Raw genomic sequence first — 12,646 nt, 5'->3', positions numbered from 1 at the left:
CGGTCACGTGACCGACAGGAAGCTACCAATCGTCTTGCACGATTATCCCGGTCACCCTCTTCCCCCGCTCGCGCGGACTCGCAGCGTGCATCGTGCAGCGTGCACGTGCGTGTGCCGATGCGACCCGAGTAATCGTGTGCGTCAGCCCGGGCATCATCAGGGACAGCGTTAAATAGGATTCGCGAGCGTACATACGCTCATCTTCTTGCACACACACGTGTCCTACTAGCGAATTTATACACGCGTCGTACACGTACGGGACAAGTGGTACGAATCTTTTAAAATATTTCACAAATGTTTTCTCGTCGCTTTGGAAAATCGAACAATTGTGCTCGAGATGCCCCGCTGACCCAGATACTTTCGTGCTTTAGCGAAGTCGCGTTTCCGTTTTATGTAATTATGAGAGGATGAATATTTCTTCCCGATATCCCTCGTGACTCGTAGAATTATACCGAAATGTTACTAAATCCTTCCACCGCGCGACACGACGGTGCAACCGTGGTGAGTCGCGACCAGTAAACCGCGCTACACATTATCATAAATGCCCGCGCTGTAGCCCGTCCCACGCGTAAATCTGTTTCGCAAATTGCGCGAGTGGGATTATGTCATCTTCCTACAGTTCTCTTTCTATCGTTGCGCTTCTACCGACACGAGCGTGTGCCCCTCCGCTCGACGCGACCGGGACGGATGAAATCGAGCCGTCCTTCGACGCTCGCTCTTCCATCCTCCGCTTCCTTGCCTTCATTCAGTCTCTTTCGATCCTAACCCAGACCCAGACCGCACCGCGGCTGGGTTAATGAACGTTCGAAGGATGAATGGCAACTGATCCTCTTACGATTTTGAATTTCATAGATCCTATCGTAATTGGATCATCAGAAATATCTTAGTTATGTCCACTTTCCGAAAGAGTGTATACACGAAAGGTTAACGTTCTGAAAAATTATACTCATCCTTCGATGATCCTATTCGAAAAGAAACACGAATGATATCCTATCAGCTTGATACATGTTATCGTCCGCTTGGACTATCGCGTCATCGAAAAATAGTTTAGCAGAGTCACGAAACGAGCAGTTGCATAGGTTTACTAAGTGTTTCGCGACGATTGTGAAATCTAGAGATACCAGGCAGGTAAATAAACGCTCGGTTGTATAATGAGCGTATGGGGCACTTATCTTCGGTAAAACAATATTCTGCAAACAATAGTGGTCTCAGATAAGAACCGTGGAAGAAGGAGTGCCTCTTTCCGTGAAATTCTCGGTTGGAAATTATTTTTCTTTCCGTAGAGTCGATCTGCGTCGTTCTTTCGGTCGACGATTATTTACCGCGGAATATTTGTTATAACTCGAAGTAGGACAACTGAAATGAACTAACCTTGTCAGCTTCCTTGACTCACAAATTAGGAATTTTTATGCCGCCCTCGCGCCATCCGATGAAGAAACACATTTGTAGCTTCTGCACGATCGAGCTTGTGAATACTAAAACGTAGAACATAAGAAGCCCGGGCAAATCCAGTTTTGCGATAATGATGTAAAACGTTCTGCGGGCGAACGAAATGTTCCGCGTGCAGTTCCTCGATCACTTTTGTTCGCGTGGCTTCGCTGGACGATAGACAAATCGTTGTCGATAACGAAACAAGCACTTACGACGCGTTGCGATCAACGAATTCGGTCGCACGAGAGAAAACGAGAACGCGTATCGTCTACTGTCTTCTCTAGACTTGTTCAATCTCTTTCAACAACAGGCAGACGATGTCGCGAAACTGATAAGAACCGCAATGGCTGCGAGGAATTTAAAGTGAACTGCGTGGGTATCGCGAAGAGAATTAAGTTTCTTCGATTGAATACAACCATACGATACCACCCACCTCTAACACGCGGATACATGAATTTTACACCTTGTCCTTTGCCGATCAGCGTTCAGATAAATTCACTGTTACAAATTTCCTTTTCCGACAGGAACAGGTAATTGCTACGCTTTACCAGAGTCAGCAGCGCGATCGAAATTAGCGAAAGCTACGAATTCGATTCGTTCGCGACGAAATCCAAGATGGAACTGGATGAAAATAGTTCTTTGTCGAGGATCATAAACAACGGTATACTTTGATTATCAACGACGACCAATCGAGACGGAGATTGATAAGACAGTTTAGGTTGTAATAATTTTTCCACGGCGCTAGTAGTTATTTATTCCTGTGCTGAATTATCAGCTCGGAGATGATATCGTCATCCGTTTGTCTCGCTGACACGGTTGTACACTCTACAGATACATGTGTATCGTCATTTTTTGATACAAAGCAAAGAAACGCGCGCTGATTTATGACATACCGAAATTACGGCAAAGTTACCCGGTTCGAATCGATAGCTCCGATACGCACAGCCAAGCGGATTCTAAGAACTCGTCGTTTTATATAATAATTCGGATAATTATATTCCGAAGCAGCGGAACGGATCATCAAAGGAAACCGAGGATGACTCAAGGAAGAAAGAGTGAAGTCGACCAGCTCCGAAATGAGTCTGCTGTTATAAATACGCGTCCACGCGAAAACAACTCTTCGTTAGCTTTGACTCGTTTAAATTAGATTTCAGTACGCGGTTGGATGTGTTACGCAACCGGTTCACTCTTAACAATCTATACATTATGAACACATGAAACCGCAGGAAAACAAAATAATAAGCACTTTAATCTCTACCGAGTAGCTTCTCGTTTATACCTTTGGAAAGTTTTAATATTCCTCTAAAGCGTTCTAAACTTTTACGATCGAAGTCTCGCCGAGAGAAGGCAAAAAAAAATCGTTGTCTCTTAAGAACCGATACAGTCGGTGGTAAGTGTCCCGACGTTCACCATGGGAATGACGTTTCCAGAAGGACTCGTCCGTTTTATGGTTAATATAGGTGATTTAACCAACGCTGAATATCCCGTTCTTTAAACGCGACGGCGATGAACTTACGTCGTTTCATCGAATGGGCGAAGTTGGATGGGATGATTATCGCGCGCAGTATCAGGGGGAAAAAAAGGAAAGATGCAATCGGTGTACGACGATAAAGAAGCATTTGCGCGGAAATGATGAAACCCTACATTGGAGTGCAAGGTCCGGATGACGTTTGCGTACGCATCAACAATGCAGGTGAACAACCACCGATACGCGCACGTATACGACCGTATCACACGCATATACGTTTCTATGGCTGTTTGCGTATCCCTCTTTATGTCCCTCGTCCTTCACGCGCGAGCTTTCGTCGCGATCCCCGTTGTGTACGAATCAGCGCGATAATTGATTCACGATAGAACCGCGAATTCAAACAAGACCGATCTACATTTTGATATGCCGTCGCTCGCAGTTCACTACGGATTGCGAATGTCGCTCTATTATGTCACTCCGGCGTTGTTGCGACGAGATACATCGTAACCGAGCCTCCATGGTCTGGTCACGATCGACTCTTTCCACTAACGCGACAGGCTGACCAAGTTTTCACGCTGACAACGCGCCAGTTTTCAATATCTGTTTCGTGTCAGGTCACTGTTTTCTTTTATGCGAGATTTCTTTTTCCTCGAATAAGGTGCAATCTTTCGCGGAGTTTCATCGTATGTTGCCAGTTTTTCACTTCTGTTCTCGCACTTTAATCGGTGCTTCGAAAGTTATCGCGGCTCGCCACCACACCCCGTGTTTTAATTTCATTACGGTGCAGTTGCATGAAACGCTTGGAAGTCGACGGGAACGCTTTTCGTTTCCATGCCGTCGGCACTGGTACACGCGACCGGTTCGTCTCACCGTGCCTCCATAAGTTATATCAGGAAATACGTCGTTCCATTATACACCAAACAGATTACCATCTATTTCGACGTGAAATGTGGGTAAACTGTTCTTGTCAAAGAAGAGACATTCTCTCATCTCGATGCTATTCCTTCGATAAAAATCTTCTATAAATTAATAAGAACTTCTCGAAGTCTAACAATAATGTTCCTTTAAAAATCGATAATTATAATTCTAAATTTGAAAGTCGGATATCTTTAGCCATTAAATTTTCAATCTACTGCATTTTCACCGCAGCAGTTCGCGCGTCGATAAATAATTCAGCAGGTAAAAAATAATGCAAATTTAGTTGCCAACCCGATACACCGCGTACAGACCCCAAGGTTTTATTATGTAGACAAATTGTCAACAGACGAGGCACGATTCAAATTACAAGACACTACGTGCAGACGATTATTGCGGTTTATATCTGGCCGACGCATAGGCCGTGTGCCCCCCTTTGTGTACAAATCTGCGTAATAATTGATACGCGATGGGATCACCAGCTCAAACACGAATGCTTTTAATACGACGGCTCGCTCTCGATGTCCAGCATCGCGTAGAATCTCTATTATGGTGGAGGAGAACGCGGCAAACGAGGTTGCATCGGGTAACGCGACCAATGCACAACGAGTGGATAATGATCGGCTTTTTTTTCAAACCCATCCCCGTGAATCGCTACTCGGTGTCCCATAGGGAACGCGAAATGCCCTTTGTGCGCCACGATTCTGGTACTTTTCTCTTGCTTCCGCACAATGACATCGACGAGGAAACTCTTCTCTTTTTGGAAAAAGAAACTACGCGATGTTTGCGAAAAAGTGTAAATCAATATTGAAAAGATATCGGGGCTCTGTGTAGGCAAATATAATACTTTAAATTTCAGAGTAAGTACTCCGATAAAAATTAGATGATCAGATTTTCGAATAGAAAATTTAAAAAGGTGAATTTTAAATCATCACCGTCTCGATGATCCTCCGTCTAAGAAGCGTCTCTTTGAAAGCGATAAAATGTTTGTCAGAGGAGTAGAGAAAATGGATGGAAAATGTTAACGGAAAGCAAGTTCTATCAGCGTGTTCCATGAAACGTCACAATTCGACCGAAATTCCTAATCGACGTCGAAACGATCCGCTTTCGAATTGATAGCCTTACGCTCTCGAATTATTCATGATGCACCGGGGATATCTGGGAAATTGTCGTCGAGGCGACGCCATGATCTTGTTATAACGAGTTCGTCGTGCAAACCGTTCGGTACATCGCAATCGCTGGATGATAATTTAATGTAACGACGAGATCGCGTTAGTGCGCCGATCGCAAATGAACGGCCGCCGGCGTTCCCGTGTTAACGCGGCTACGAGAACAACCGTGGGGCATATTTGACACGGAGCAGTCATGGATCGGCAAATCATCGAATCATCGGCGGTACTCGACAACGTAACAAGTCAACAGGCGGTCGTTATGTATATTGACGTATACTTGCCGCAGTTGCGGCGTCGATGCCTGTTTCTATTGACAAATACCCGTCGCGGGGGCGATGATGTATTGCCGTACACGCGCCGTCGGAATGACATGGAATGCGTATTATCGCGACAAAATGAACCAACCTCTACGAAATTCGAGTGCCAACCATCGATATCGGTCGTGTCGATACCGTGCAGCTTTCTGCCGCGATTCCATAATTTGCGACACAATTTCACCTTCGCCTGGCCTCGTAATTCTATTCAAAACGCGATAGACATTGTAGCTAATCAGGAATAAAAACTGGCATACTAAATAGAGTCACGATAACAACGTCATGACGGTTCTAAACTTGCATAGTCGAATAAATGCAAAAAGAAACGCGAAGGAAAACATCGCTGTAAATTCGTGTCCTTAATATTTTGACGATCTTGGAAACGCTTTGCAACGAGTTAGTCGCGTTCAAGGTAAATCGGAAAGCAAACAATAAAGGCAAAAAAAAAACGAACGATCGCGACGAATTGAAGAATCGACGAGGACAATGCGAAGTGGCAGTGAAGTGGTTGTGACGGATGATAGGCGGCACGAGGATCGGTAGATCGCGAAAGTGGCGGAGAAGCAGTCACGATACACAACGCGTAACAATGGAGCCAATATCTGTAGAAAGGTGGTGCTCGTAACGTGCACACTCGACGCCGGGTTGGAAACAAATGTCGTACCTATGCGTGACAACCCTTATTGCGGCTAGAGGGGAGGGAGGTGGTGTGTTTGTGAGCTGCGTGTTTATTGCTCGACCTGGCAATAATAACTGGTTATTATTCATTACTCTGGCACACCGTGTTCGGAACGCACGAACGTCGCAGTCACCTACACGGTGGCGCGAATCGCTCGCCTTTTTTTCCGACTTTTTTTTCGACTACTCTCGAGCCGTCGAGGACACGACGATTCGTGAAATATCGCGCTACGACTCCCCTTCGGGAGTGCCAGGGGAAAAAAGCGACGCGTTATAAACTAGCTGGGAATTTACGCTATACGACACGCCGTGGACCATCCGTAACTTTTGGAAACATTATCGAACGCATCATTGATTCGAGCGTTCATCAAAATTGATGCGACTGTAACAATACGAGGAAGTGATTGTCTTCATATTATGAATCCGGATGGATACCTCTGTTGGAAACGCGATTCGTAGCGCGATACGATTGTTAAAACGTGGGCTGGCTTAGTTTCAGGAAAATCACCGCTGAATCACTCGGGAAATAGTATTTATTTTCAGCTTAAAGGATACAGAGAGATCCGATGGTCAATGCGAGTAGCGAATACGAGGATCGAGGTGTGCGATTTTCTCTCTGCATTAGTGGCAGAATAGTTTCGTATTTGATTAAATATATTTTATCGGAAACCGCGTCTAGCCAAATTGATAACGGTAACCCAGGTGGATCCTCCAGCTTTGATAACTGGTACCAGCCGTATCGTTCAGCATCGTTCGCGCGTGAAGAATGCATTATGGGCCCGTATCCTCCAATGGAACGGCAACGAAAGGAAAAAAATATACATGTACGGAGGCTCGAGTCGCAAACCTGGGGCATGAATAAGCCAACGGGCAAAGGTGTGGTTCCCAGGCGTCCACGGTAGGAAATCGCTCACCGGGGAAGAAAGATGGAGAACAGAAGCCAGGAGCGAACCAAGACGTGATTAATATAAAAGTGGGCGGAGCCTGGTCTGGCCGGAAGTAGCCGAAGAGGGATGCTGTGCCGTGCCAAGCAAGCGCGAAAACGGGGGTTATAGTGGCACAACTGTGTTGGTACACTGTACCGTATGTATCTTCATCCTATGCGGCTGCATACACACCCGCCACCGTTGCTCCTGCCACGTATGCGTGGAACGTGTGTGCACGTACACTCGAAAGACCCGCGCGTGTCTGAGGCGGCAGAAGAGGCGAGAAGATGGGCGAGCACAGAGCGTGGCGGGGATGACGCGAAATATACACCACGATTGACAAGCAACACCCTTTGGCCCGATCTGGACCTTCGACGATGCGACGAGGAAGGCGTGACAGTGATTCGAATCGTTGCCAGGTAATGCCCAGCTCTGTCATCGACGATGGACCGGCGGTATCGCGCACCAGACACCACGAAATAACACGTCGAATCGATTGGAACCATGGTACCCGATTATCCGAATGCTCGGAACGAAGAACACGTGTCAGATTTTCCACCACTTTCCCCTATGCGTCTATCGTGCGAGTCCTCCTCGTGCGAGTCCAAGCTTCTTCCAAGGCTGTCAGAGAACAGCCACCTTTGAATTTTGACGAAATCTTTGGTCAACCAAAGAAAGGACCGAAAGCAGATGGCTGCACCGGCAACCTTGGAGAAATACTCGAAGACGAGAAAAGGAGAAAGGATAGAGAAGAGCAGGGTGGGTTGGTTGATTGGCGAATATGGGATCGAAGGGAACCGGGCGATCCACAGGGGTTTCGGTGATGCGGGGGTGCAAGGGTTGACGCGCGGGGGTGGCCAACCCCACCTACTTCTTTAACGCCCCCAAGTAGGGTAGGACCGCCTCCGTCTCTGCGTTGTTCCACCTACTCTACACCCCGGGACTTCTGCAGTCTCGTACCTACCACCCCCCTCTGGTACACCATCATCCTCCCATAGCTTCGTCTACTCCCATTGACTATATCCTTCCGAGAAAAATCACCTCTATTCCCAGGTAACGCGAACCGTTCTTCGATTGAAGCGTAACTGCCATTACCGAATGAATATAGCGAGCTTAGATGCCACCTAGGATGTTTCGTCGGGTACCCTTGGATAAATAGGAGAACCGGTGCGTTACCGCTAATGGATCTTCCGGTTGCAATTTCAACCGAGTTTTCGTCAAATGCAATCAATTTTCGACGATATAATACGTTTACATCTAACGCGTTAGCTTACTCGTGCTATCGTTTATTTCTTACGAATAAATAAGACAAATTATTTTATTACTTTTCTCGATGCCTCTCAAGCAACTATGCACAAAATCAGCAATCGAGAAAAATTTCTTACGAGTTAATTGTGCTTCGCTAAATTTCTGTAACAACCATGCACGTCGTGTTTAACCCTCGCGTGTTTCCGGTATTAGAGATTGTCTTATCGTTTCACGGGACCCTATAGGCTGGGACAGCGTTAAACATCCTGTGAAATAATCGAGCTAATAACAGAACGATTTTCCCGGTGACGTTACGTCGTTCGAATCTCCAGGCAAAGTCAAAGCAACTCGTTACTGCCAAGATTATTTTTAGGAAAAATGTGTTTTGTCGGAAAGATTTCTGTACTTAAGATAGGTACGCATTTAGTTACTCGAACGTAGTTAATCTTGGAACCGTGTAGCGAGATTTATTTGACCCACCATTCTGCTTGTCCGATGCACCTATTTGTCTTGTCAGGATCGTTAAAGTGTCATTTCCACGAATATCACTCGGCCCGCTCGACGTAAGATCAATCAGAAAATCCCGAAGCAAAGGGCCATTTATTCATATTATAACGAGACACCTTCTAACGTCGCTTAATGACGAAATACGAGAAATCTAAGCTCGATTTTATCGAAACGTCAGACTTCCGCGACTCGGTATCCTCCTAACGAATCCATTCGCAGAATAATCGATCGGTTTTCAGAATCGATTCTTTATGCAAATAATTTAACATTCACTCTCGTTTATTCTATTCCCGTAACGACCTCGTTCGTTAATTGAAAGCCACGTTTCTCGTCGTTAAAAATGTGGCGTTACCGAATGTTAATTTTATCTCTGATCACTTATTTATACGCGTCTCCAGCCAAATAAATATTACTCGAAATCGATGACGGGACAAAATATCGTGACACCGTATCTGCGCGTGCATCTTGAGGCCCATTATACTTTCTACTCTACTCCTACGATTACGCTAGGAAACGTTAAATTCTCCATGAAAAAAAAAATAAGAGAGAAAAACGAAACAATTCGAAGCATGGAACAAATAGAGGGAAAGGGTGAAACAAAAGCGACACGCACACCAGCGAGAAGGAAGCGATAGATGCAAATGATTGGAAAAAAAACTGAACAACAGTCTCTCTCTCTGGTAACGACAGCGTGCAAAGGGACTCGTCGATGGCACGTGGCGATCATCATTGAGTAAGAGCAATGCAAAGAACGGTGAATGAAGCAAGCGGCAGAGAATGATGAGACAAAAGAGACAAACGAACGGAGAAACAGAGAGAAAAAGAGGGCGAGAAAGAGAGTGCATGAGGCAGATGCAACCATACGATTGTGTTTGATCATTGATAGGCAGGCAGGTAGTCAGGCAGGCAGGCAGTCAATCAGACATCAGATGTCATAAGCAGTGCAGTGAAGACGCGGAAGAAGTGTTGCGGGATGAGTAAGTCTCTACCTGGACGGGTCTCCAGCGTGGTTCCAGCATGTCCCGCTTCCTCCTCGTCGTCTCGCTCGTGGCTGTCGCTTGTTCCTCCGTCCTTCTCTTCGTAAGAGTATTTTCCGAAGAAACGAAACGAAGACACAAGAAGACCCTTTACCCGTTTCTTCTCTATCTTCCACAGTCTTCGTCCTCGTAATTCCTACTTTTCTTCCCTGTCCGTCCGTCTTCTTCACCCTCCCACCCCCTCTCGTTCTCTGTCCCTCTGCCACCTCCTCTACCTTTCTCCTCTGCCTTACCCCTTCTTCTTCCTTCGTCCCTCTCCTTCTCACCCTCCCCTCTCGTGTCCCTTTCTCTCTTTCTCCTATCCCACTGGACTTTTGCCGCCAGATATTATCTATTTATCTGTTTCTCGTCTAAATATCTGTTCGTTTGTCGGTCTCGTTTCCGTTCGAGGATTGTCCGCGTGCGCCGCGCCACGTGTCTCTCTGCGGGGAGAACGACGGTACCGATCTTTCGAGCGGAAACGCGCGGGCGTCCAACGCAGGACGGCGACGACGACGACGACGACGACGACGACGACGATGACGACGACGACGCGGTCTATCGTGGGCCAGTGAAAGGACGATAGGTGTCAGCGCGAGCGATAGTCCTCGTAAAAGGTGCTGCGCGATACTTTTTTCGAAGGAGGGTTTGAAGGGTTGGTAGTAGTAGTGGTGGTTGTGGTGGTGATATACAGTGATGGTGTCTTAGTTAGTAGTGGTGGTGGTGGTTGGTGGTGGTGGTAACGACGGAAGGCGCCCTCTCTCGATATCTCAACTGACCAGCGTCCTGCTCGTCCGCGTCCTCGTCTTTATCCTCGTGGTGGTCGTGGTTGTTGTCGACGCAGGAAACGTGCGCTGAACCGTACGGAATTGAGAGTGTGGTTTAAAGAAAAAGGGGTACCGCGCGCCGGTGGCTGCCGTCGCGACTGTGCGACGCTCGGCACCGCTTGGCCGCGAAACCCTACGGCCGCACCGAACACGCGGCTACTGAGTCGGCGCACTCACACTCGCTCCCTCTGTCTCCATCCCTCCCGCGTCGTTTCTATGCCTCTCTCTTACACCCACCGTCTAAACGTACGTTCGTTCTTCGTTCCTCGTTATACTACCGTTCCTCGTTTCTCTCGGACACGCTTCGCCCGCGAACACTCGCTACTTCTACCTAACTCCTTCTGTGTCTCGATGTCTGTCGTTCTTTTCTCTGTCAGTGTCCCTCTTCCTCGTTGTCACCCGCGTCCTCTTATATATTCCGTCGACCGGTTACCCTCGTAAATGCATTTTTGATTAGAACAATCCTCGACTCGCTTCGATCTTGTATCGCGACCTCTTCCAGTCGCGATATTTCCTATCCGACTTACCGATTAACCCCGCGACTAACTGTTTCTACACTTCCTCTAACAAGTTTCTACGCGTTTTACGTCTCTGTCTAATCCCTAATTTTTTACCCTTTGGGACAATATCCCTGCCAAAGATTCGGAAACTTACTCGAGTACGTTGCCCAGACAAGGGTTAAAGGTATCGATTTCGATCTTGGAGAGTATACGTGCCTCTATTCTGTTATTGCTATCGATTCGACTTAGTTCTAAGGCGTACTAAAGCTGACGATCTACTCCGATGCATTCATCGTATCGGTCGCAATTCATCATTGTTGCCCGTAGACTGTCCCAGATAGTCATCAATTCGTAATACCCTTCATTCACGATGCATACAATCGGGTACGAGCTGTGGAAATTACAGGAACGTCTTCTTTCGCGTTCTTGAAGAACGCCGGTGCACGAAACGAGTTGATGCAGACAGATGTTGTTTGAGTTCGAGGAAAGTTGTACTAGACACAGACACACATCGAAGAAAGGAACGTATGGTACACAAGATTGAAACTGTCATGGTTATAATCGGAGCGATAGCGGATGATGGGAGGGTGAGGACAATGTGGGGAAAGCAGGTCGCGGAAAGCAAGGGCGGAGAGGGTGAGAACGCGAGACTTCGCATCGGCTAGTTTGTTGTTGTTTGTTGTTGTTCGTCTTGTTTCTCGACACGGGACCAAACAGTTGCACAATGCTGAGAGCATAGCTGCGGTATTGATAACAACCTTCAATGGCGAGCAGAGAGAAAGAGAGATGCCGAGAGAAAGCAGATAAAGAGGAAGCGTAGGTAGCAAGAAGCGGGCAATAAATAGACTCGGGATATAATTTCCATTCCAATAAAATAGTACGCGAAAAGCATGTCAGTTATTTCTTGATTACATATCGAAATACCTGCTCAACATCGAATATTTTTTTAGAAATTATCGTCGGTATTTAAACAGCGTTTCTATCATTGCGAATTACCGTTGTGGAATTTAATATAGAATTGAATTTTATCCCTTCGGTGTCAATAATAATTATAATGACGTCACAATGCGGAAGACCAATCGAACGCGTAATGTATAAAGGAAACGATCGATCGTTAATCAACGAGAAAATAAGTAATCTCTGTGAAACGCGACAAAACAGAGGCTTCTGCAAAAGAGCATCGTCACCGCTTTATAACTTCGATATTCGGCGAAATATCGCACAAACACCGTCATTCTGATGAAAAGATTATCAATAACCTCTAACACCTGTTGCACAGTTTAGCGATGGATTTTATTCTCACGCGTGGGTTATATTCATTTATTGGCTCGCGGATTTCACGGGTCACACATCGTTCGCGTCAATGCACGACCGGCATAAACGCTTAATGTGGTTCATTCGCACGGTAATAAAACTACATTCGCTGAAAATTTCTGATAAAATTACATCGGTCGCAATAAATGCCAGTGAATCACTGCTGACTAATTGCTATGCATTTATTAATCGGTAAAAATCGTATTATTAATCCTCTGTCCGCTCGAATATTTCATGCGTCAGAATTAAGCCACGATTGGCAAAAAGTAGAGGAAAATAACACGGGAATACGTTCACTTTTTTTCCTCTCTGCACTTGTCGTGAAATGCA

General features: G+C 46.3%; 1 protein-coding gene across 18 annotated transcripts in view; it reads right to left on the bottom strand.

Moving 5' to 3' along the window:
* FoxP (forkhead box transcription factor P) overlaps window positions 1-12,646 on the bottom strand; it is a 222,937-nt gene that overhangs the window by 184,645 nt on the left and 25,646 nt on the right. For 3 of the 18 annotated variants that reach the window (XM_076532600.1, XM_076532603.1, XM_076532602.1), the window contains exon 1: window positions 9,649-9,879. The exons of 1 other annotated variant lie outside the window; for it this stretch is intronic. In XM_076532600.1, coding sequence (XP_076388715.1) covers window positions 9,649-9,678 — 30 coding nt within the window. In that variant the 5' untranslated portion in view covers window positions 9,679-9,879. Of the gene's footprint in view, window positions 1-1,371; window positions 1,705-9,648; window positions 9,885-12,646 lie in introns of those variants that run through there. 14 more of the 18 variants (XM_076532605.1, XM_076532608.1, XM_076532609.1 and 11 more) reach the window with 9 other exon arrangements.

The sequence above is a fragment of the Megachile rotundata genome, chromosome 6 (genome assembly GCF_050947335.1).
Source record: "Megachile rotundata isolate GNS110a chromosome 6, iyMegRotu1, whole genome shotgun sequence".
NCBI classification, from domain to species: Eukaryota; Metazoa; Arthropoda; class Insecta; order Hymenoptera; family Megachilidae; genus Megachile; species Megachile rotundata.
This window is presented reverse-complemented; position numbering and strand designations above follow the sequence as displayed.